Below are 24,971 nucleotides of genomic sequence, written 5' to 3'. Positions count from 1 at the left end.
TGTATAGCCTACCAGTCGTGTATTGTATTTTGGCCTAACCGTTGATGCCTAGTTCTTAAAGTCTTGTAGTGTATTATGGCCATTAGAGAAGAGAGGGAGAGAGCGTTCGTGTATTTTAGAGGGGAGACGGTCATCAGGACATTTCTCGCATGAATGTTAATTTCGTTTTGCACTAGTGCTAATATGTAGCTTTATGAGCCAACGGGTTTCATTTATTCATATTTTGCTTATAGATTGAGTGAAACGCATTGTATTTAATGAATTTGAATTTATTTTCTCTGTGACATTTTGTTTACTTTATTGAAATTAAATTAAACTGTATTGACATTCAAATGTAAGAACAATGTTGTATATTGACAAGACGATAAAAAATAACTGATATGTCTTTGTATAGCGTATTTTATATTTGTTATGAAGAAATTTAAATGTGAGATCTTAAATGTGAGATCTGGAAACGTGACCTCAATTTAGCGAGATCCGTAGGGTTGGGAGGAAAATTCTTCTAAGCAGCAGACAGCGGGTGAACAAAAAAGAATTTTCAGAAAAAACAGTTCCGCACAGACCTCTAACTTGATGTCCACGTTATTACTCAAAAAGTTAAACAGATAGTTCACTCAAAACTGGACAATCTGTTATCACTCGTTTCCCTTAAGTCATTTCAAACCCAAATCCTCTTTCATGAAATATAGATTGTATAATATCTGAATAATATTTGTGTAGAAATATTGACCATCAGTTCACTTTTTACCGATGCTGATATGAAAAGACAGACATGGTTGTGCGTTAGCTATTGTAATCTTATTTGCACTATAAGTCTTAAAATGCACATATATAGATCAAGGAAGTCAACATTTTTGGAGACATTGGTATTTCTAAAATCTCTTCATTTACCCTGTAGGCCATGATTGATTTCAGAGTCTGCACTTCTTCTGTGGCCATCATTCATTTCATTATAAATCCCTGGCGTTCATCCTTAGCTTGGCCGCTTTAAAAATGGGGGCATAAATTAACACTATATCCAAAGGGTGACTAATAATAATGATTTATGGTAAAAAAAATCATGAAATATGAAGATACAAGTTTTCAGCAGCGATATATGATTATTGATCAACATTTATATTATCTATAAGCAGGGATAGCTTCAACAGCAATGTTATAACCATATAGAAAATTGTGACTGTTCCCTTCTTTGTTGTCAGGCAGTGTGAATGAGGCTGGTTTAATCTCCTAATGGTTTGCAGAGGACATAATCACATAAAAAAATTACTGTAAGAAAAAGTCCAGGGCACCTTGTGATAAGAGATTACTTGAGGACAAATCCAGTGGTACTAGAACATAAAATGTCAGGATAATATTATTCATTTTTTTCATCGTCATTCATGATTACTATCGTTTTCAAAATCTTTATTATTCCATTTGGAACAAAAAAAAGTATTGCGTGCATACGCAGACAAGACGTAAAAGAGTAGGTCTATGTAAAAGGTGAAGGTATTTTCATGCTCTTTGTCGTAACTATGTACTAAAATAAATGTGTCTTTATTATTATTGTACCAAGGGGCACTAAAGAGAAAAGCTAGGCTGAGATTATATCAGGCTTGTCGCTCACAATCACGACACGGCAGGCTGCGTCACAGGTAATTCAATACAGCCCTTTTCTTAATGGACAGACTCATGTGCCAGCAGAACCTTCTTACAAGCATGAACACTTCACTACAGAGGCAGAATCCAGCAGATGCCTATGAACATGTGTTACCAATTAAGAGAAATAACTTCTATTATCAAAACTTTGATAACAAGATGAACAGATTCTTGTATAAAACAGGTCCTGTTTATCAAAGAGACACACACATACATTTAAAAATCCTCTTTGGAATGGTCTTACTATACAGGACATTTATTTAGGCTATTCTGTGATTAATACCAACGTGAATACTGCATGATGACCTCCAGAGGCTAAACATTTGACCTCACATCAATTATCTATCACTGATTTCTTTATTTTAATGCAGACTAATAGACAGACGCAGCTGAACTTTATGAAAATGGCGATAAACGCCTTGTAATTGAGGTATTGTATGAAGTACAGCTTCAGGCTTGGGAATGCTCATTTTAGAGTTGAATGAGTTTAAGGACAGACTGCGTGAAAGAATACACCGGAACATGGCATTATTCACCACTATTCATGTTATTTTAGTAAATGGCTGTAAATAAGGGAATGTTACAGTGGTCATGGATACTTCATTTAGGAGGGCGGGTTTCAACATTTAAAAAGCTGAATGAACAAAATGCTTTGAGCGACAACTCAAAGAAACAAACATGAGTAGGCTAGAACCTATGTTCTGCGTAACTGTTCCTTCTGTGCCGAACTGAACAACTTTTTGTAAATACAAAAGAATGTAGAAAAAAAGCATCAATCACAATGTTTTCTAGTTGAATTTACTGAATAAATGAACATAGGTAAGTCATTTTTAGGAATTCCACTTTGCGTGCATTATTGTTATTCACTACATTTATTTGGTATTGAGGATACTTGGTTATCTAGCCATGATGCCAGGAAACAAATGATATCTAGGTATATGCCCCCCACGTGGGGTTTTGTTTTGCCTGTCTTGTTTAGTGTTTATTTGTTAATAAATATCCTCGTTTTCCATCAATACCGTCTGTGTCTGCCTGCACTTGGGTTCTCACGCCATGTCTCACATGAGAGTTCATGACAGAATGCACGAGCCACAACAGAACCCAGTAGGCAGCATGGACGGTACGACGTTGTCCTTGCGGTCTCGCCAGGCCCACTTGATGCTTGGATTCCGCCAGGGGAATTATGGTGACCAGGAGTTCGCCAGGGCATTCTCGGCGGTGGCGGAGGTGACCGAGTTTGGTGAGGCGGAGTTGAAGACGATCTTCAACTGCTGCCTCACCCGGCGCCTCACACCGTCAGAGAAGAGGCTGCTGGCTCCCTTGGGGTTTGCGGACATGGTCAGGTACGTGGCCAACCGTAGCGATCCCGGGGGTGAGGTTCCACATGGGACTTTCACCCCACGGTCGAGCGCTGCGGAGGGTATCGTCCTGGCCGCCGCTGCCCTTGGGGAGTCAGTACCCTCTGGCTCGAGCTCCACGGTCGCCAGCCCTTCTGGTGGAGTCCAAGATGAGTGGGTGGCTAGAGACTCGAGGACGACGTCGCGGGAGTCCTCCTTCCCGGTACTCCCTCGGTTCCCCACTGGCCCGGCTGAGTCAGCCGTGGGCCAGACTGACCGTAGTGGGAGGAGAAGGCCACGTGGAGGACGTCCCAGGCCGAAATTGCTGTCCTGTCGCCCAGTTCAGCAACCGGCAACAGTTCCGGGTTCCCCGAGTCCTGTGGTCCCGAGTCCTGTGGTCCCGAGTCCTGTGGTCCCGAGTCCTGTGGTCCCGAGTCCTGTGGTCCCGAGTCCTGTGGTCCCGAGTCCTGTGGTCCCGAGTCCTGTGGTCCCGAGTCCTGTGGTCCCGAGTCCTGTGGTCCCGAGTCCTGTGGTCCCGAGTCCTGTGGTCCCGAGTCCTGTGGTCCCGAGTCCTGTGGTCCCGAGTCCTGTGGTCCCGAGTCCGGTGGTGTCAAACCCCAAATATTTTTTGGGGGGGCGCTGTGGGAAGGTGACGGTCCGTCCGGCACCGAGCCCGGCCCAGCAGCCGCCGGAGGTCGCTGCCCAGCCGCCGTCAGAGAGCGCTGCCCAGCCGCCGTCAGAGAGCGCTGCCCAGCCGCCGTCAGAGAGCGCTGCCCAGCCGCCGTCAGAGAGCGCTGCCCAGCCGCCGTCAGAGAGCGCTGCCCAGCCGCCGTCAGAGAGCGCTGCCCAGCCGCCGTCAGAGAGCGCTGCCCAGCCGCCGTCAGAGAGCGCTGCCCAGCCGCCGTCAAGTCCGGCTGCCCAGCCGCCGTCAAGTCCGGCTGCCCAGCCGCCGTCAAGTCCGGCTGCCCAGCCGCCGTCAAGTCCGGCTGCCCAGCCGCCGTCAAGTCCGGCTGCCCAGCCGCCGTCAAGTCCGGCTGCCCAGCCGCCGTCAAGTCCGGCTGCCCAGCCGCCGTCAAGTCCGGCTGCCCAGCCGCCGTCAAGTCCGGCTGCCCAGCCGCCGTCAAGTCCGGCTGCCCAGCCGCCGTCAAGTCCGGCTGCCCAGCCGCCGTCAAGTCCGGCTGCCCAGCCGCCGTCAAGTCCGGCTGCCCAGCCGCCGTCAAGTCCGGCTGCCCAGCCGCCGTCAAGTCCGGCTGCCCAGCCGCCGTCAAGTCCGGCTGCCCAGCCGCCGTCAAGTCCGGCTGCCCAGCCGCCGTCAAGTCCGGCTGCCCAGCCGCCGTCAAGTCCGGCTGCCCAGCCGCCGTCAAGTCCGGCTGCCCAGCCGCCGTCAAGTCCGGCTGCCCAGCCGCCGTCAGCACCAAGCCCTGTCCAGCCGACAATCCAGTCGGCCTTCCAGCCCTGGTCCAGCCCGGCATTCCAGCCGAGGACTAGCCCTGCAGTCCTGCAGGGGACTAGGACAGTTCCCCCCAGGACTACCCCTGTCAAGCCTCCTGGGGCTCCGCGCCCTGGCGCGTCCCCCAGGGCTGGGACTTCCCCGCCCGGCCCTGCCCCTTCTGGACTTCCTGTGTTTTCTTGTTTGCCCCCGCCCCCCCCTCCCATGTCTGTTATTTTTGTTATCTCACCCCAACCCTTTTGTTATCATATCTTGTATGCCCCTTGTCATGTTCACCTTGTCTGTCTGGTTTTTGTCTGTTTCCCAGTCAGTCTTGTCTCGTTAGTTACCCCTTGATGAACACCTGGAGGTGCTCATTAAAGGGGGGGCTTATGTCATGATTCCACTATCATGTCATGTTTATTCTTGTTGTTTGAGTGGAGTCATGGCATAACCTATGGTTTTGTGTGAGATTGAGTGATCTTTCTCGTGTCTTGTCATTGTTCCTTACATCTCGTTCCTTGTCAGCCTCTCCTTAGTGCTAATCCCCAGCACCTGTTTCTCGTTAACTATCCTTTGTCTGTTTCCCCTATAAAGAGTCCTCATGTTTCTTTGTCTCGTTGCTCGTGCATTGTATGCAGTACCTGTGAGTCTGTCTGCTGTTTGCTTCACGCACCCTACTTATAAAAGGACCCAAAAGAGCGGATTTGGTCAAAGAGCCCTGGCCGAGCATCTCTCTCTCTCTCTCTCTCTCTCTCTCTCTCTGCAGTGCACTTGCTGCCCGAGGCGGGCGATCCGCGCACTCTGTGCTCTATTCATCCCATCGTTCAGTCGCTTTCGCTCAAGTCAAAACTGACTTTTAGGGGTGCACTGACACTTATTCCTCCCGCACAGCACACTCAATCGCGTCATATTAAATATCGTTTAGAGGAAAGGGATGCAGGTATGCGGCTAGTCCGGTGTAAACCTCTATATTATTCTTCAGAATAAATAACTTTTTGTCTTTTAAACTGAGCTGTCCAGCAGCATCCTGAGTCAAACTCCGTCCACTGAAAAAAACTATATGAACCTACACGTCGTCCAGATTTCAACATTTTTTGCTATAATTTTTGTGCTCGAAACAGTGATAAAAATGAGCTAAAGTGATAAAAATGAGCCGAAGGTCTTACTCACCCTTTAGGGATCTGAACCGATAAGATTTCGGTGTTGGTTATCCATTTTTCTAGAGACGCTTGTAAGTAAAGATTCTGATCCTAGAGATATTCAGCAACTAAAGCAAGCGCTGATGGTGTTTTACCCCTGCAGTTCAGTCTCTGCAGTACTTTAGGAGAGAGAGAGAGAGAGAGAGAGAGAGAGAGTGTTGTAGTACAATAATGCTATGCGGACGAACCTGGCGGAAACACCGCGGTATGACGTAAAAGAAACCCCCACAAGTGCTAGTGCTGAATTTATGACGTAGGCAAACCATTCAGCAGATTTTCTATAGGCTATTATTAAAAGTCGAAAGTGGCATTTTATCCAATAAAAGACTAGCCACAGTTTCACTTTATTTTGCTCATTTAATGAAACATCTTTAGTAGGTTGAAATATAAGAGCACCATTTCATTTATTTGTTTATTTATTCATGTATTTGCAAGAAAGCGTTTTATTTTTCATGACAAACTTAGTTTTTGTTTTAAGATGGCCTACACATGTTTTCTTCATAGTATAGGCTATTACCGATGTATGTAACATTCTTATAATGCCTGTTTCTTTCACTTATAAATGTGAAAAAAAAGAAAGGCGACCTTGTTTATTAGTATTTTATGAAAGTTAAATTTAATTGGAATTAAAATGTGAATTAAAGACCTGTGACAATGCGTAGTTCACAGGACTCATGTACTATACTATGATGTGATTGAGAATGTAGTATACCTTATTATACTCTTTCTGTATTTTTACCATGTTACAATTGAGCACAGCCATGAACTGAAGCCTAGTTTTTTATTTAGAGATAAAGAATATTTAGGAATGTGTTTTATACAGGTCTTCAGTATCTAGACCTGTGTATAGTTTGTAATGCTGTACTTGTATGGATCCTAGCATCTCAGTGTGCTATCCTAACAGCAAGGATGTGTGAATCATTGTCTTCTAAATGAGTTGATTTCTTTTTGTCTGTTACCTTACGCTCCTCTGACTTGTATTTATGACAGAGCCAAGTGGAGGTGGGGATCTGTGGTATGCCCATTTATAGCTTGAATGATTGAAAGCAAGAAGCACTTTACTTAATGAACCACTCCAGATTATGGAGTTTCTGAATCAATGTGTCCCCGGCCTGTTAGCATTTTTAAAAGTCAAAATCAAAGGTCAGTAAGAGAAGCTAAAGCTAAACATTATTATTTGAGTCGAATCACAGATATGTTTGATGTAATAGAGACATACTTGTTCCTACCACATCTAAATAATCTAAACACCCAAAGTTATCTTTTTTATTCAAGCATGATTCTTTTTTAAAAACTGTCGTAAGACAATATCTTTTTCAATTATAGGGTCAAAAAGTTTAATCTATTTCTGTTGTATTCCTGTACAACAATAGGAAATGTATCTAATAATGCGTTCTTAATCTAAATTGTTCTATTTATTATAGATCATTTAGATTATGTAGTACATTTTACAAATAAATAAGTGTGAATAATATAGAAATTGTTGAGATAGAATATCTCGATGCACTAAGAATTTTTCTTTTGCTCATCCCTGAGGTTGCACAAACAGAAATGATAGACTTTTTTACATAAATCCCACCACAGTAATTGCCTGACACCACCTGTCTTAGTTTTGAGCTTATGAAATCCTTAAAAGCATTTAAAAAATTGTAATGCTTATAAGCAGCTTTATGACAGCTTTTGCCGCCTGTGAAGGTTTTCCTGCATAAATGGATGTTACTGGGTGAACATCCGATGACATAGTTCCAATGTCAAAAATGGTTAAAGAGCTTGAAGAAATGTATGACTATTATTACTATTTCCACGACTATTTCCACGACCACTGACCTTTAAAATAATTAAAGTCGCAGTGAAATTAAAAATGACAATGCCTACCTTTTCATAAAATATTGCAGAGTTTATTGTAGAAAGTTTATTAATGTGTGCCTTTGTTAACTTAAGTTAAAATCTGAAAATGCATTTCCTTCCTGTAATGACTATCCATCTTAAAGGGGTCATATGACAAGACTAAAACGAATATTATCGTTTGTTTTAGATGTAATACAATGTGTATACACGATTTAAGGTTCAAAAGCGATGTAGGCTACTGTATTTTTCACATCCGTGTATGTTTGTATCTCCTCTTGCCTCACCTCTCTGAAAACACGCAGATTTTTTACAAAGCTCATCGCTCTGAAAAGCGAGGTGTGCTATGATTGGCCAGTTAACAAGTGCACAGTGATTGGTCGAATACTGCAAACATGTGATGGAAACGCATCTTACCATATTTGGCACATCAGGTTCCAAAGCAACTGTACTGAAAGGTACGCCAACATTACTTGCTTATACATTTTGGCGGTCTTGGTCAAATCATATCAGGAACTGACGTAGATTAGTTGGATTGTGGTTAAACAAGATGTTTCAGGCAGGCTGGGTGAGCATTCGCTTTTAGAGAGAATGAATCTTTTGCTCTGACACTGTAATTTTTGCAAATTTACACACCAACGACAAAGAAAAACTCGTACTCGCGTCAAAATACGGAAGTAAAAAAGATCACAACTTCCGGTTCACAGGGACTTTAAACCATATGTGTTCCAATATGGTGTACCGTCAACGTTATATCAAACAAAGATCAAGAAAGAGGAACATATTGATTCATTTCTTGTGTAATATCATCTGCAATATATGCAATAGACTCAGTTCACATTCTGTTAAATAACATATTCACTTTAATAACACAATTGCACAATTTGAGACGTGATACATCCTTTTGGAACTGGTTCTTTGAGCAAAATTCCCTTTTGTTTATTCAATTAGCCTCTTCCCTCAACTCCTTTTAGCCTATAAAGTTCGATCTTTTCTCTAAAACTAACTGTACTTTGTGGCTCACGAAGCACCACAGGGGGGAACGTTCATTTAACGGGTTGAATCTATTGTCCTTGAACAAATAGAACCATGTTGGGTAAATAATTTAGGTTGACGCTGATTTTAAGGCTGACGTGCATAAGAAATATTATACCTTGCAATTTAGAATTATGCTCACCTGTCCATTATAATAACAATTATTTTTTCTGTTGTGCAGTTTACGAGGCAAATTGCAAAATCATTTCTGTTGGAGTAAATCCAATGCGCGCTGTATGCTAATACACTGGTTTAGACACATTATTTAAAGTCCACTGTGTAAATTATATGTTTGTGTTTTCAATTCTTAAATACAAATGTTTGGTTTATGCAAAACCAGGATTTATTAACCGTACAGAGCTTTTATTCAAAGAGTATGATGACTTGATAAAACAATACAAAAAATAAATAAACATTTTCATTGTTTAGCATCCTATGGAAGCCCGTTTCCGCCAGGGTTGGGATTTTTTTTAGAATTAGTAAGTCATAATAATGATTTAGTATCTTATAATAATGACTAAGTATCTTATTATTATGACTTAGTAAGTCGACTTAGTAAGTCATAATAATGAGATACTAAGTCGAAATTTCGATTAAGTATCTCATTATTATGACTTAGTATCTCATTATTATGACTTAGTAAGTCGACTTACTAAGTCATAATAATAAGATACTAAGTCATAATAATGAGATACTAAGTCATAATAATGAGATACTAAGTCATAATAATGAGATACTAAGTCATAATAATGAGATACTAAGTCATAATAATGAGATACTAAGTCATAATAATGAGATACTTAATCGAAATTTCGACTTAGTATCTCATTATTATGACTTAGTAAGTCGAAATTTCGACTTAGTATCTCATTATTATGACTTAGTAAGTCGAAATTTCGACTTAGTATCTCATTTATTATGACTTAGTATCTCATAATAATGACTTAGTATCTCATTATTATGACTTAGTAAGTCGAAATTTCGATTTAGTATCTCATTTATTATGACTTAGTAAGTCGAAATTTCGACTTAGTATCTCATTTATTATGACTTAGTATCTCATTATTATGATTTACTAATTCTAAAAAAATCCCAACCCTGGCGGAAACGGGCTTCCATAAAGCATCAGCCATCGCAATCAGTAGACGCAACCCACGCTTACGCGTCTCCGTTACTACGGAAACATTCCATCCAATCACAACAGCCAAAACAGATGCACCAAATTCTCACCCAATCAAATCAGCTTTTACTGCAGCAGCTAGCAGTTTGAAAGAGCGCTTTTAACAGTAGTGTGTTTCGTTGTCAACACACATTCTAACGTCAGGTTGGTAACAGAAAAACGACTTTCCATAAAAAGGTAACCACGCACAGCTTTATTTCCCTAATACATAATATAATGTGTGTCCGATGTAGCCGAAACAGCATGCTAACAGTGCCGCAGCATTAACAGGAAGGAAGGTAACGTTAACTTTTCCATTGACAACAGTATCAACTGGGTGTTGTTTACAGGGTCTAACTGCGTGACATTATAACTACGATTGAGGTGGTATCTGTGTTTCCGTTATGATCGACTTTATAAAGTATAAAAGTTGCAAAGTAAAGTTATTTTCTCACCTTATTAATAACATTATAAACTGATCGAGGTGTCTTCGTTTCTATATTTAAAATGATGTCATCTGGTAGAGTTAGACAAGTGCTTCTATCCTATCCTCCATTGGTCTTAAATGATTCTTTAATATTGAAATCCTCGTTTATTTTGTATTTAAGAGATGTCCTCTGATGAAGGGGAGCGCTATAGTCCAGTGTTACCAAGAGATTCAGACAGAGGCAGCTCGGTTTCTTCAGTACTTCAGGTGATCTTTCATCTCCACTATCATATATAATCCCAAATGTAGAATTTAAGGGAATTTTGTAGTCTTCTTTGAGGTTATATTAGTTTACTAAAATAAAACTGGAAAATTTCCTGTTCATTGAAATCAGTGAACTCAAGAGAAAAATTAAAGTAAGTTTAAAGCAGTAAAATTGTTCTTTTAAATTAAAATGAATTAATCTTAAATGGGAACATTCAAAATAAACCAATGCATTATAAAATGACAAAAAACATATACCAAAATTGCTCAACCAAAAATGGAGACTATAATAACTTTGCTTATTTCTTGTATTTTTAGGAAGAATATGAAGAACTACTTCGGTATGCTGTGGTGACCCCCAAATATGAAAGTCTCCCATCACACCTGTTAAACACAACTCGGCTTTTCAAGAATTCACAGCGTTTGACTGAAATGGATGCAAGTGTTCAAGCTCATGCGGGTAAAATGATTCCATACCAATGTACTATTAGAGACTGACTGATAACTATCATTATCTCTGTATTATCTTTCATTTATTTCAGAAAATGAAGGACCGTCAGCTAGGGTAACTCATCCCTTAGAAGAATTTAGACCACAAAGTCAGACATCTGAGGGTAAAGCATTTATAGCATTTAATATGAAAAATCTCAGTGCTTTTATATCTTTTGTTTAGAGATTATAAAATAAAGATGTTGTGTTACATCGATTTAACCACTGTAATTAATTTTTAAGGCACATTATGCTGGAACACCCTAATATTCAATTCATACTTCAATTTATTAATAGTAATAGAAATAAAATAAGGCAATTTATGGTTCCAAATCAACTTAGAAGCTATCTGCCCTAATATCTAATATTAAATCAATTTGGAGCCTTCTTAATAAACCAATATGCCCCAAGAACCGATGGGTTACGCTGCATTTTAGAACAGTTAAGTGCGTTCTGGCATGACGCGAAGCGGAACGGTTATTCCATGTGCGTAGCAAGGTTTAATAAGGAAAGTAAATAAAACGATATGTCAGCCGTTATAAATCGTTTTTATTATAACTGCTTAGAACTCGGCCCAGCCAATCAGAATCAAGGACCAGAACTAACCATTTTATAATACTGTTTTTGCTATAGGTGAGAGTATGGCAGCCAGATCTATTGTGTCTGAGGGAAGATCAGAGCAGACACAAACCGGTTCAGACAGGTCTAGAGAGGCCAGTCCCGATGTTCTAATCACCAGCATGACTGAGATGTTCATCTCAGAAGATAATCTCAACAGGATGGAGAACATTTTGGACACCTGGAGCACAAACCTTAAGGTTGCCATTGCTGTTAGATTTCATTGTCATGTGTCATAATACAATATTACTAAAACCGTTTCTTGGTCTGTGTTTAGAATAATGTGATGATGGAGCTAAGGAAGTGGAAATTGGCTTTTGTGGAGCAGCACAGACTGGATCTTAAGAAGGAGAGGGAGAAACACGCAGCCCACGTGGCAGCTGTAAACACTGAGATGGATAGTCTCAAAGACCTGCTCAACACCTATCAGATCTCTAACCAGAGGAAAGATGAGGTGTGACTCATATTGTAATATAGTTTGTTTTTGAAATAATAGACCTGTGGCCTGTATCAAGAAAGCGAGGTGAACAAACACTGAATTGCAGAGTAAATTTAGAGTTGACAAAACCAGACAAACCCAACCTGGATTAGATCAGGGTTAGCTGTAGCACAACGCTTGGTATAAACTTTCTCTGTCAAATCAGGTTTGATCCAGAGCTTGTGAGGCGGGTGCACTTGAAAGTGTGACAGGTTCATCAAACACCCAATCACACGGAACATGGAAAGCATTGTCGGTTTGATTGACTGGTATCAGCGCAATTCACTTTTCTGTTGAAGACGACGAAATCATTATGAAAAAATGTCATGAATTGAAACACATTTACAAGGCAGGAAAAAACACAGTGGCAGTGAAAGTTTGAGAAGGCAGCTGCTGACTATCAATACAGAATTAACTGAATTTAAATTATTTATATAGGTTTACAATAAGATGAAAATATAATATTTATGCTTCATTACTTTGAAAATACTTTATATATTGAAGTTATTTTTTTACGAATATAGTTAAATTAATTGAATTGCTATGTTTAATATTAATTAACTAATATGAATTATCAACTCGTTTAATAATTATATGAACACGTTTTAAATTATAACGTTTTAAGGTTTTCCCTCCAACATCACTTTAAGAGAGATACAGGGGGAGTGCCTTCACTGCGTCATACATAGGTCCCTTTCCTCAGAGCTGATTGGTCCAGTTTTAGTTTGTGATAACTAACCCAGAATAAAACCTGCTCTGGAGCAGGTAAACCGTGTAGCCAAAGTAACCATGGCGACGAAACCCCCTCAAAACCTATCCACCTTCTTGAGCCCGAAAACTCGGAGTATGCTCAAATTAAATGTGAATTTACCTGGGTAAAAACTGAAACCGGCTTCTTGATACAGGTCACTATTCTTTAACTCTTTCAACGGCATTGACGAGTTATCTCGTCATTTTAAAAAACGCTTCCCCGCCAAAGACGAGTTATTACGGCAATCAGTGTTTGTACTGTTTTACAGCAGGTGGCGCTGTTACACAGCTTTGGGAAAAAGTACAGAATCCCAGAACCTAGAACGTATATGTTTTATGGGTTTTTAATGATTGTTCTGAGTGTAATCTGGGCGGAATCTGTTACAAAAAGCGTTAATTATCTCATCTATTTAATCAAAATGATGCATTTTTGAAGAAACCTAACCACATCTACAGAGTGATAAAAAATCGAACAAATGAAGATAGAAGAATACGGTTTCTGTTGTTTAAAATCAGATACTCTGTTCTTTCATTGCACATATTGTTTGTCCATATATTCTTTACAGAAAATGTACTGTGAGCCATTCAAGTTTGGTGAAAATGTAAAAAAACGCTGGTGTAGGCTGGCAACTTAAAAAAGGCTAGTGGGGAAGAGTTCAAATGTCGTTAATAAACATTATCTAAGCACAGAGACTAATACACACATTTTAAGATAATACGTAATCTTTGTAGAGAATTGTATTAGGTGTTTGCATTAACCATCTTATATCTGATATGTTCAAGTGTGTTCCAAACTGTCTGTGTGTTTGTCATCTCGCTCTTTGTAGGTGATTGTGAATCTGAGCAGGGCAGTTGACAGGCAGAGGGAGAAGCTGGAGCTGATGAGGACTTTCACCCAGTGGAGACTGCGGAACTGTGCCGCTAGAGAGGAGGTGAGACAGGGGCAGCACAGACTGACAGCACAGATATTATACACACTGTTGTTTACTCATGTCATACTGAAGGAGAGATGAATTCATAGTTTGGACAGACTTGTGTTTTTCATTCTGTCTTTTCTTTCTGAGGAGTTCATTGGAGCATCTGTCACAGTAGCAACAGATAGTTTGAATGAATGCAGAATATCTTTCTTTTTGAATGAAAATTTTAAACCTAAAACTGTGATGTTGTTTTTCTCTGATCAGTTATCGTGTTAAATGCTCCATCATGTCACAAACAGTTATTGATGTAAATAGATATGATTTCTTGGGGGGACTATAGTTGGTGACAGATTTTGTTTAATGCCCGTATGCAGAAAATGGCACTGTATTTATGTAAGAATTGTGGATAAAAGATGGAAATCCTTTACATTTTGGGACTCCATCCCCCCAAAAATTCTTACTTTGGACTGCAACCCCCCACATTCTCACCATTGCCAGCCATGCTTACAATTATTTAAATGCATGTAGATCACATCTTGTTTAGGAAGTATTGAGTTACACTACTGTTCAGAAGTTTAGGGTGACTTTTTAAATGTTTTAAAGCTAAGACATGTTTCTAGTGTTTGACAATACATCTTGATTTACAAAACAAAACAATAAAAAATAAATAACGGTCTATAACAGATGGGAACTTTGTCAATTTGCCAAGAGTACATTTTTTCTAATTCTAGACGTATTTTGAAGATGGTAATATATAACATAGTTTTGATTTATTATACATTTTTTGTCTGATATATATTGTTGTAAACAATTCCTACAGTTACAATTGTGTTATTCAATGAGTCCATGAATTTATTTTTAAAACATTAGAAAAGGTAAATTAAAAGAAAAGTGAAAAAAAAAGAATGATGACCCTAAACGTATTTGTATGCAGTCACCACATTTAGAATTCATGCAAACAGTTTCAATTGGTCTTAATGGCAATGTGTTCCAGGCTCAAGGGGCCAGGATGGCCGAACAGCACTATCATTTGCAGCTCCAGAGGAAGGTGTGGGCAGGCTGGCACTCACTCATCCAGAACAGGTGGCGTGAGCGTGTGGAGAAAGCGTGTTGTGCCAGAGCAGAGGACGTCTGCGTGCAGCTCTCTGCAGAGTATGAAGCTAAGATGGCACAGGTGAAAGCAGTACAATGAGCCTTTAAGTTTTGGCAGCGTAGACGTGTCCTTCGGGTTATAGGCATAGTGATGCACGTTACATAACTGCACGTTAAGATATTTAAAAGTTTCTCTGTGTGTTTGTCAGCACCTAGAGGAGCATCAAAAAGCTCAAGCTGAGATCCAAAGGCTGCACATGGAGCGAGAGCAATACGAGGACTCGATGAAGAAAGCATTCATGCGAGGGGTCTGTGCGCTCAACATCGAGGCCCTTAGCATGTTTAACACCGGAGAAGTGGGCAGATTTGACCGTGGTGAGAAAATACAGAAGTTCTATAGCCATTTTCATAATTGCATATAGTATCTAATATCTGGCAACGATATTACACGGTAACTAGTTCAGGTTTATTAAATGCTTTGTGTTGCTCGTAAAATGATTAGTGTTCATGTAAACAAGTCACCTACCAGAATAACATTTGGAGAGAATTTGAGATTTAAAGCACGAGTTCTGATATGAGACCGTAATTGTCAGATAAATGCAGTGCAGTAAAATAAATATATTTCATTTTTTATCCTCTGAATAGTTTGGGTTGTATTCTGTCATTGTAGTATTTCCAAGGAGATGATGCGTCCTGATGCAATGTAATCATTCCAGATTGCACCATTAATCTGGTCTCTATGTTCTTGTAGATGCTCCATCTCCAGCGGATGAGCCAGGCACCAGCTCAATAGCCAATCCTCCACCACGGGCTGTTTCGTCTGCACGACACAGTCCAATTTTCACAGAGACACCCTTACAGCAGCCCCCCTCCCACAGCAGTACAGATTATGTAGAGGAGGTAAGACGCAGTAAACAACCTGGCTGGATACCATCTTAATTGATTCTTTGTACCCAAGCAGTCACATTTTTCTTTGTCTGTAATAGTTTGCATGTTGTAGCATTATATGTATGATGAGATTAATTTGAAGATCAGGTTTGATGGAGCACCAGTGGATGAATGTATTCTTTTCTTTCATTTTTTCTTAAATCAAACAATAGTTCAAAAAATGTTGACATCATTCGTTTCATTGTCAGAAGAATGATTTCTGTTTGCTGACGTTTTTCAGGAACGATTTCTTAGTCACACTGGTACAGGCACAGCATCAAGAAAAGAAACCTTTCTCTCAACCACAGTGGCGAACTCTTCCGTACCACCAGGGGGCAGTACAAGCTCTTTCAGACAGGTACCGAATTTAACTTCAAGCTCAAAATTGAGTTCGAACCTGCTGACATTATTGATTGAAATGTAACACACATCATTCCACAACTTTGTTTGTTAACGTTCCTACATCTATGCACCTGTAATGATATTGCTGTTGCTTGTCTGGAAAAAAATTCTTTAGACCAATGCACGCATAGTAACCGCTGGCAAGCAAAAAGCCTCTAAGTTGGTAACTGCTCGTTTGAGAGGAAGAGCAGAGGGTAATCGGACAAGCCGTCCCGCTTCAGCTATGCACGTCATGGGCGTGGCCCCTCCTATGAGCTCAGTTATCGTGGAAAGACACCACCCTGTCACTCAGGTATTAAGAAACATTACAAACATCACCATTTGAAAATAAAATAGTTTGTTTTCAGCTCATATGTTTGTCTTTTCCCTGTATTTAGCTCACTGTTGGCCAAGCGATAGCAGCTAAATTCCCCCGGTCTGCTCTGCAGAGTCAGATTGTCTCCAGCAGCGAGAGATCCTCCACTCAGCCCAGAGGCCCCTCCTCCTCTGCCTTTCACATCAACTCCATCAAAGTAGTGGACTAACACGCATGCACACGCATGCACACGCATGTTCATTTGACTGTCAGGCTCTAGTCTGGAAAACCACTTCACACAGCTGCACACCTAGTAGCCCCATATGATTTTTATTAATGGTTGGGGGTAAACTGTCATCACTTTGTAAGATTGACTTGCTATTAATTAGGTTTATGTTTTATTCTAAACAAACCAAGATAGCTTTTTATACTAGTTGACGAATTGTGTATTTTTAAATGATGAAACGTTATTTATCAAGGAATGATTTTATTTATTGTTGCGGTTTGCCAGGTGTAACCATTTACTTGATAATGTTTAAATGCAGGTTGAACATTCCCTTTAAAATTACAAAGCCATAATCTGTTACAATTGTATTAATGATTGTTTCAGAGCACTCAACTGCTGTATTTGTTCTGTACATTAATCCACGTTCATTAATAAAAGTACATAGCTGGATCTCCTGTGTTTAAATAAAGAATGGTCATGGGTTCATCATTTTTTTATTCTGTGCAGCGTCTCATGAAACCCTGCACTTCCGTGTGTCCGTGTTTGTTCCTTCCATTCTAATTTTTTCTAGGAATTAAAGAAAAATGTATTCAATAAAAAGTGAGTAAGGCCCAGTACACAATTTAAATGTGACTTTTCATCTCAGATCTTGTTTTTTTTTTAGGAGCTTATGTTATATATCAAGTGTGGTCTCATCTAAGTTCCAACTAGCAGAGGTTCCTTAACCTTAGAGGGGTCTTAAAATTTGTAAAATTCTATTGTATAACTATTCTTCTATTCAGTTTACTATAGACAATACTATTGTAAGTGTGTAGCAGTGGCAACATAATCAATTCATGAGACTTTTGAAACTACTGTATATTTTTACAAATTACTTTAAATTATGATTTAGTCAAAGCCTTGCCCCTACCACACTGTTGGAACAATTTTCAGACGTAAGTAAAGAATAATAATATATAAATATCTTGCTAATCTATATGTTAAAACCTCCTACCAGCAATCTTTGTATTCCCAACAGAAAGCAGTCCCTCATACAGGACTTTGAACGGACTGTCCCCTCCCATTAAGACTCCGTGAAGCCAGATCAGAAACATTCTGTTTCCATGTTCTTGGAAACTGTTAGGGCCTGAAGACATACATTATAAGACCTGTTAATCGTGAATTGGGAATTGGCAAAAAAAATCACAAAAAAGTGTAAAATATTTACATCAAACAGTGAAATATGTGACATTTTTGTGTTACTTTATTCTTCATTTAAACAAATGAATGAAAAGAATGAAGTTGATCCATTAAAAATTCATCCATCCCTTATCGAAGTGAAATTGTCTGCTAAACCGTTTTTTTGGGGTCAGCTCTAAAGCAAAGATTATTTTGTATTGTATAAAGATTTGATCTCAAACAACCTCACCTGTCCACTGCTCCTCTATGGCGGCCATTTGGCTCTCTGTGAACTCCCAGACCACTGCCAAATTCTTCCAGTCATTTCGCTTGAGATGTTTATATGCAAGGTCCCATAGAATACCACGAACCTGCTTTGTGTCAGGGGAGTGATCTAATTTAAACGTCAACGGTGATTCACTGTGAAGGCTCTCGAGAGCATCTGTATTAGTCTGAAAGGGTAATGAAATAATGTCAAGCTCTGAGAAGGTCCAGAGGCCATGTGTTGAAATTAGCATGGCCGTACGTACAGCACAGACAATATTATTGGTTTGTGTTTGCTGCATTTCTCATTGTTGTGGTGTATTAACTGTGAGATCAATCATTTTTGACATATCCAATCCTTATGCAAATAAATCCGATGTGGTGACATTTAAGAAGGAAATTATACATGCTTTGATAGTGTTGAGCTGGGTTTAATAGAAAGTGACTGAGGTAATAGAAGGATATGACAAACTTTAGGAGAAAAGCAAATGTCATGACAGTCTGCATTAGTCCACGTTGTAAATTTGAATACTTACCATTTGCAATTGCCGTTTCCATTTAAAATATCTCTCAGCTTTGATGATCATATCAACAATGATCACCATGTTTGCCCTCGCAGCCACTCCAAGAGAAGTTTTACCTTGCTATGACAGACAATAAAAAGTATAAAACATAATTTGCATAAATATTTTAATAAATACACAATGTGAAAATTTTGTACACATAGTTTGTCACCCTGTCCTGAATTTCCAGATCCACTCCGGCTTTTAGTAGCATCTCAACCACATCCACCTTGCCCATCTCGGTAGCAATGTGCAATGCAGTCTGGCCCATCTGAAAGGGGAAATGATTCAATTCTAAAACACGGGAAGACTATAACAAATTTAATTTCAGAAACGATGAAAAAGGAACGCACGTGATCTGTTATATTTGGATCACAACCGGCTTCTAACAAGGTGTGGATTACCGGAATATGACAGTTCTTTACTGCAAGATGGAAAGGAGTCTCCAAATGCTATAATTATATAAGAAAAACTTGATTGTTAAATCTAGCATTACTGTATTTATCCATTATAAGGTCAAACATATTAAATAAATTGATACTGAGCACCTGGTTCTGAGCATTTAGTTGAGCTCCACGTTCAATGAGGAGTTTTAGAATTGGAAAGTGCCCTCTCTCACAAACGGGATGCAAAAGGCTGCTCTTGTTCTGAGATTTGACAAATACATAGTTAAACATTTTTGTAAAAAAAGCTGTCAAGGAGGACATCACTACTTAGTACATACTAAAGTAAGGATGTTTGGGTCACAGTCGGCTTCGAGCAGGGTTTGAACACAGTCCTCATGAGCCTCATGTGCGGCCAGATACAGTGCGGTCTGCCCAGCCTACACACGCATGAAAATAAATTCTGTATCATAAATGTTGTAATGTGTTTGCTTTTATTATGCATACCTCTGGCATAGCTGTCATTCAGCATGTGTTGAAATTGGTTTGTATGCTATAGGACCTTTCACCTGGTTGACCTCATTGCGAATGTCAAAATTGTCTAGTAGTAGCTGCAGTGCCTCGCGTTGACCGTTCTTGGCAGCCAGGTGTAGAGGCATGTCACCAACCTGTCAACAGGAGCTAAATATGGCTTTATTGCTTTTAAAACATATTAAAATTTTCCTAAGGAACACTTCCACTTTACAGAATAAAAGTCATTATTAACCAAATATTAAATACTTAAGTGAAATGTTTATTCAAGTGTGCTATTAGTATTCTAATATGTAACTTTGAGGACTTCACTGCACCAACATCCCCCCACTACTGTATACTGTGCAATAATAATGTCTCTTACTGATATGTATTTCTCCAACTTTTATCTGTTCAATATACATAACATTATTTGCAATACTGTAATACAGACAACACTCTGCATCGTAAAGATGTGTACAATGTGTGTCTCATGCGTCTACAGCTGTAATACACAATATCTACATCTGTTATATTATGTGTTATATTATTGTGTAGTCTGTGAGTACAATGTGTGCTGTACAATGACAATAAAAAGTATTCTATTCTAGTACAAAGAAATGAGAATGTATCCTTTAGGTTAACTTTTTATGTACTTCGCAGAAATGACACTTACAAAAGGTTAAACAAATTTTTTTAACCAAGATAGACTCCATTCCATTTTCTACCGCTTATCCGAACTACCTCGGGTCACGGGGAGCCTGCGCCAAGATAGACTCATATAGTATAATAATATACGTAAAGTATAGTAAGTATAGGCTTGTAATTGTGTTTACTCCTGTGAAAACTTCTGTCATGTTTTATATAATGTCTTATAAACCTATATGTTTAACTTGGGCAAAGTCAAAAAACTGAAAGAACTGAAACTGATCTTCTTTAAACAGTGATAATGCGAATTTACTTCAGATCTACTTAAAGCACTGTAAAATATTTTTTTTTTGTAAATGAATAAAGTGATGGTTCATCCAAAAATGAAGATTCTGTCATCATTTACTCACCCTCTTGACATGTCAAACCTGTATGACTTCTTCTGCAGAACACAAAAGAAGATACAGTATTTTGAAGAATGTTGTTAACTAGCAACCATTCAGTTGCATTGGTTTTGTGTCCATACAATAGCTTGGGGGCCAGTGCTGTTTAGTTATCAACTTTCTTCAAAATATCTTCTTTTTGTGTTTTGTTGAATAAAGAAAGTCATACAGGTTGGAAATGTCAAGATGGTGAGTAAATGATGACAGGTTTTATTTTTGGGTGTACTGTCACTTTAGTAGGAAGCGCACAAATAATATAAATAGTAAATTAAAAGCATAATAGTCACTTTCAAAAAACGTACAACTATACATTCATTATAAACTAGACTAAACTAATAGTTCACTGACAGTATACTTCAACGTAACTTTATAAACTAAAAATGTATTAAAAGTATTGAACCAGTAAGTTATCTAAAGTATATAGTTATACCTAAAGTATAAGTTCACTTGTAGGTTGCAATACAAATTAAAGAACTTAGTTGTAAACTATAGTGATATATATGATATTAGTATACTTCCTACATGAAGTGTACTTATACACCTGAACCTTACTTTTACATATTAACCTTTTTGTAAGGGTGTTCAAAAGCACTCCTGTCACATGTTGCTTTCTTTTTATTTATTCACAAAAAGCTATATTTGGGTATTAATTTACTTTAATTCTTGGCTGAATATTATAAATACGTGAACCTTATTTTCCTCCATGATGGCCATGTTGTAAGGCTCCTCCATCAGCATCTGCATCATCTTCACACATCCGTGTGCTGCAGCCAGGACAAAAGGCCTATTACCATACTGACAGAAAAACAAATAAAGTTATGATGATAAACGTAACAATATTAAACTCTTGAACTTTTTTCAACATTCTCCGGCCCTCACTGATATTGGGATTCCAGTTGTCTTTTTGCTTATATACTGTAAGAATAATGCATTTCCTTACTATGTCCTCTTTGTCAAGTTCTCCCATTTGCAGGTCATTAACAATGTATTCCACAACATCAGTGTGATTGTTCATAGCAGCGCAGTGCATCATGTTCATTCCTTCCTGAACACAAAATAATTTTCTTTAATGACTTCTAAATGTTCAGCATTACTTCGCAACTACAATTAACTTGAACACTTACTGAATTTTCAATGCTTTGGTCAGCTCCACCTTGCACAAGTAACTTTAAGATCTCCAAACTGCCAAACCATGCTGCTAAATGAATCGCAGTTAGTCCATGCTGTAGAAAGACAGTATAAATACCTTTTTGATTTCAGCGAAACCCTGTGAATCATTTATGTTTACGCAAGCATACCTTATCTTGTAAATCCAGTCTGGCTCTCTTTCGAAGGAGCAGGTCGACAGCTTCAACGTTTCTGAAAGCGACGGCGAAATGAAGAGCAGTTCGCCCGTGCTGACATGGGATACAAGATCACAGAACAAAATCAGGTATCTGTATCTACTATGTGTAGTGTTCTCAGTGTTCCCTACACACTGAGTTAAAGAAATAGTTCACCCAGAAATGAAAATAATATCATCATATACAGAACTTACCCTCTTGTCATGTCAAACCTTTATGAGTTTCTTTCTTCCGCAGAACACAAAAGAAAATATTTTGAAAAACGTTGTTGACCGAACACTGATGGCAACCATTCACTTAATAGAAGGCAATGGCTGCCAACGCTATTCGGTTATCAACATTCTTCAAAATATCTTCTTTTGTGTTCTGCAGATGAAAGAAAGCCATACAGTTTTGAAATGACAAGACAGAATAAATGATGACAGAATATAATTTTTTGGGTGAACTATCCCTTTAAGGGCACTTTGGTAACATACCACGTTCTTGACATTGACATTAATGCCTCTCCCGAGAAGCTTCATCCCCTCCACGTCGTTTCTCTTTGCTGCTTCAATAAATTCTTTCTCTGCCTCCAGCACTGTGGTTAGAAAACAGGACACCATGGTAAAGTGACATCAGATGGTCGTGGTACATCGGTACATATTAAATGAATACTAATCATACCAAATAGCATTTTCATTTTGATACTATTCGCGATTTTGAATTGCAGTTCCACAACGGGAAAAAGAGTTGAGTAAGTGAAGGACAAGTTAACCTCCCATACATAGCAGAATACTACTTAATACACATGTATGAACAGATGAATTCTTGGTATCTAATAAAATACCTGATAAAATGCCCTTGGTGTACGTAAGTATGTGTAAACATCACTGAGTACACTGTTTGTTTTGGGCGTTTACTTTGTGAAACACTGAAGACACTGTCTTGACAAATGAATGCGTTGCCAGACAAGTTAACAGTGTAAATAAGTTTGGCTCTTTTAAAACAAATGTATTCTTTTGCAAACAGTTACAGTGATCTGTATGAAAATTACAGTATCATACTTATGTCTCTCACTGTATGTAATATTAAAGGGGTCATATGACAAGGCTAAAATGAATATTATAGTTTGTTTTAAATGTAATGTGATTTGTATACACGATTTAAGGTTCAAAAAGCTGTATTCTTCACATACCATAGATGTTTGTATCTCCTCTTTGCCCCGCCTCTCTGAAACGTGTGGATTTTTAACAAAGATCATTGCTCTGAAAAGTGAGGTGTTCGTTCAGTCAACCTGTGAGTAGTGATTGGTTGAATACTGCGTGACGGAAATGTCACACCTCTTACCATGTTACAGGTACACCTTACGTGCATATACACTTGGGAGTTCATAATCAAATCATACCACGAACTGACGTATATTTGTGGGGTGTGGTTACACGAGGCGTTTCAGGCAGGTCTGGGTGGGTATTCGCTTTTACATATAATTCATCTTTTGCTCCGATACTTACATTTTTACAATATTACATGTCTAATATATGCACGGGTAACTTACAACACACCTAAGATGCAGAAAAACACATATTCGTGCCATATGACCCCTTTAAATACTCAACTGGAATTAATCATCTGGACATTTGAATACCTATTTTCTTAAAGGGATTGCGCATCCATAACCGATTTATCGGCCAATAATCGTCATTGCCGATAATAGTATTTTTTTCAGACCATCAGATATTGATAAACAGCTGATGATCATGGGAGATATGTCTTTTCAAAAGAGGACACAAAAATGCATTGCCTTTGTGCTGTGGGGCTATTCCCAGACTACTTAAATGTTAGATACGTCTAGTGCAAAACAACTTGGAAACTTGTTAAGAAAAGTTAATTCAATCTTCAGAATTTTGTTAATGCAGGTTAATATAATCATTATATTAACAGTATCGGCAATTGGTTAACAGTATTGGTTGAGAAATGAAGTACCTCTTACACTTAGGACCTACATTTTTTATCATTTAATCACCCTAATGCCATTGAACACAAAATATTGAAAAGTAAATATTTTGAAGAATGTTTGTAACCAAACAACAAGACTCAGTTGTCATTGTATGGTTAAAAAACAGAGACATTTCTCAAAATATCATATGTTGTGTACCAAAGAAGAACGACCCATGTACAAATCTAGGTATTAATTCTAGGAAAACACATTTTGTCTTTTAACTCAACTTGTGTTGTCCCTTTCATTTATCAAATACAAAATATTCAAACAAAATGTGTAAAAGCATAACACAGTGTGTTAATAATGAACACATCCGTTTTGAGAGTGAACTAATATTGAAAACTAGATTACGATGATTTTAAAATCCATTTTAAGTGTTCAAAATTACTTATTGTAAAGTCTATACTTACACATCTCATTATTATCATAGCCGCCATCTTCACCTAAGTCCTTCTGCAGTATGAATTCGGTGAAATTATTAACGTATTGATTTGATTTTAACCATGTTTTAGGATTAAAGTTCTCTTTTTCCCAAACAGCGTTCTTCAGTATGTAGTCCCTCAGTGCCAGAGCTCTTCTATCCATGCTATTTCAGAAGTTCCACAAGCTCTTTCACTCTGACTTTGAGACTTGTGTTTTGTAAAATAAGTCTGGTGGATTGCTTTGTTTGTACTGAGAGCTGACGCCCAAAGAACACTTGCTCTTGCTAAGTAAACTGCTTCAAGCACTGATTGTATATTGTGGAATGACGGGAATAAAGTTATACGGTTGTACAATTATTTACACAAATATCATTTTACTACTCATTTTGGGAAGGGAGACTTGAAGTGAAATAACAAAAAAATTACATTCAGAAGTGCAAATTCTGTTACCGAAAAAAAAACCATTACACTTTCAGAAATGAAGGTGCTCTAAGATGCACAGAAGAACCGTTTTTGTGTAATTTCATACAAAACATTGTCTAGAAAGTTATTTTCAATTCCATCATTCAAGACACAACACATGATTAACAGCACATTTTATGTGTTTAACTACAAATAATTCCAGATTCAAATGTCCTGGTGCATTTTGTAAAAATGCAATTCTATTTTAAGAAAAATAGAAAGAATTTACAATTATGATGTATAAAATTTAATTTAGTTGATAAAGTG

At 38.5% G+C, this 24,971-nt stretch overlaps 3 protein-coding genes across 6 annotated transcripts in view; 1 reads left to right on the top strand and 2 right to left on the bottom strand.

The window, feature by feature from the left end:
• sv2ca (synaptic vesicle glycoprotein 2Ca) overlaps nucleotides 1-5,706 on the bottom strand; it is a 31,388-nt gene extending 25,682 nt beyond the window's left edge. The window contains exon 1 of the mRNA XM_056745991.1: nucleotides 5,578-5,706. The gene's annotated coding sequence lies outside the window, so the exon portion shown is untranslated. The remainder of the gene's footprint in view (nucleotides 1-5,577) is intronic.
• Nucleotides 5,707-9,719: 4,013 nt separating this feature from the next.
• On the top strand, nucleotides 9,720-16,980 carry poc5 (POC5 centriolar protein homolog (Chlamydomonas)). Of its 4 annotated transcripts, none has more exons than XM_056745993.1 (13): nucleotides 9,720-9,843; nucleotides 10,254-10,339; nucleotides 10,655-10,796; nucleotides 10,879-10,950; nucleotides 11,459-11,643; nucleotides 11,721-11,897; nucleotides 13,499-13,603; nucleotides 14,583-14,762; nucleotides 14,890-15,055; nucleotides 15,432-15,580; nucleotides 15,849-15,965; nucleotides 16,125-16,301; nucleotides 16,387-16,980. In XM_056745993.1, the coding sequence occupies exons 2-13, from the start codon at nucleotides 10,256-10,258 to the stop codon at nucleotides 16,531-16,533; spliced, it is 1,701 nt and encodes a 566-aa protein (XP_056601971.1). In that variant the 5' UTR covers nucleotides 9,720-9,843; nucleotides 10,254-10,255; the 3' UTR covers nucleotides 16,534-16,980. The 4 variants fall into 4 exon arrangements, with proteins under 4 accessions (XP_056601971.1, XP_056601973.1, XP_056601972.1 ...); XM_056745994.1 differs by having other exon boundaries at nucleotides 9,806-9,944; XM_056745995.1 differs by lacking the exon at nucleotides 10,879-10,950.
• On the bottom strand, nucleotides 16,970-24,405 carry ankdd1b (ankyrin repeat and death domain containing 1B). The gene is made up of 15 exons (XM_056745997.1): nucleotides 24,231-24,405; nucleotides 22,319-22,419; nucleotides 21,798-21,896; nucleotides 21,624-21,722; nucleotides 21,440-21,544; nucleotides 21,190-21,294; nucleotides 19,468-19,566; nucleotides 19,240-19,338; nucleotides 19,064-19,162; nucleotides 18,869-18,967; nucleotides 18,688-18,786; nucleotides 18,489-18,596; nucleotides 17,939-18,140; nucleotides 17,525-17,656; nucleotides 16,970-17,097 (listed from the first exon to the last, which is right to left on the bottom strand). The coding sequence occupies exons 1-15, from the start codon at nucleotides 24,403-24,405 to the stop codon at nucleotides 17,042-17,044; spliced, it is 1,677 nt and encodes a 558-aa protein (XP_056601975.1). The 3' UTR covers nucleotides 16,970-17,041.
• Between the last annotated feature and the right edge of the window lie 566 nt (nucleotides 24,406-24,971).

The sequence above is a fragment of the Triplophysa dalaica genome, chromosome 4 (assembly GCF_015846415.1).
Source record: "Triplophysa dalaica isolate WHDGS20190420 chromosome 4, ASM1584641v1, whole genome shotgun sequence".
NCBI classification, from domain to species: Eukaryota; Metazoa; Chordata; class Actinopteri; order Cypriniformes; family Nemacheilidae; genus Triplophysa; species Triplophysa dalaica.
Note: the sequence above shows the minus strand (reverse complement) of the source record. Positions and strands in the feature narration are given on the sequence as shown.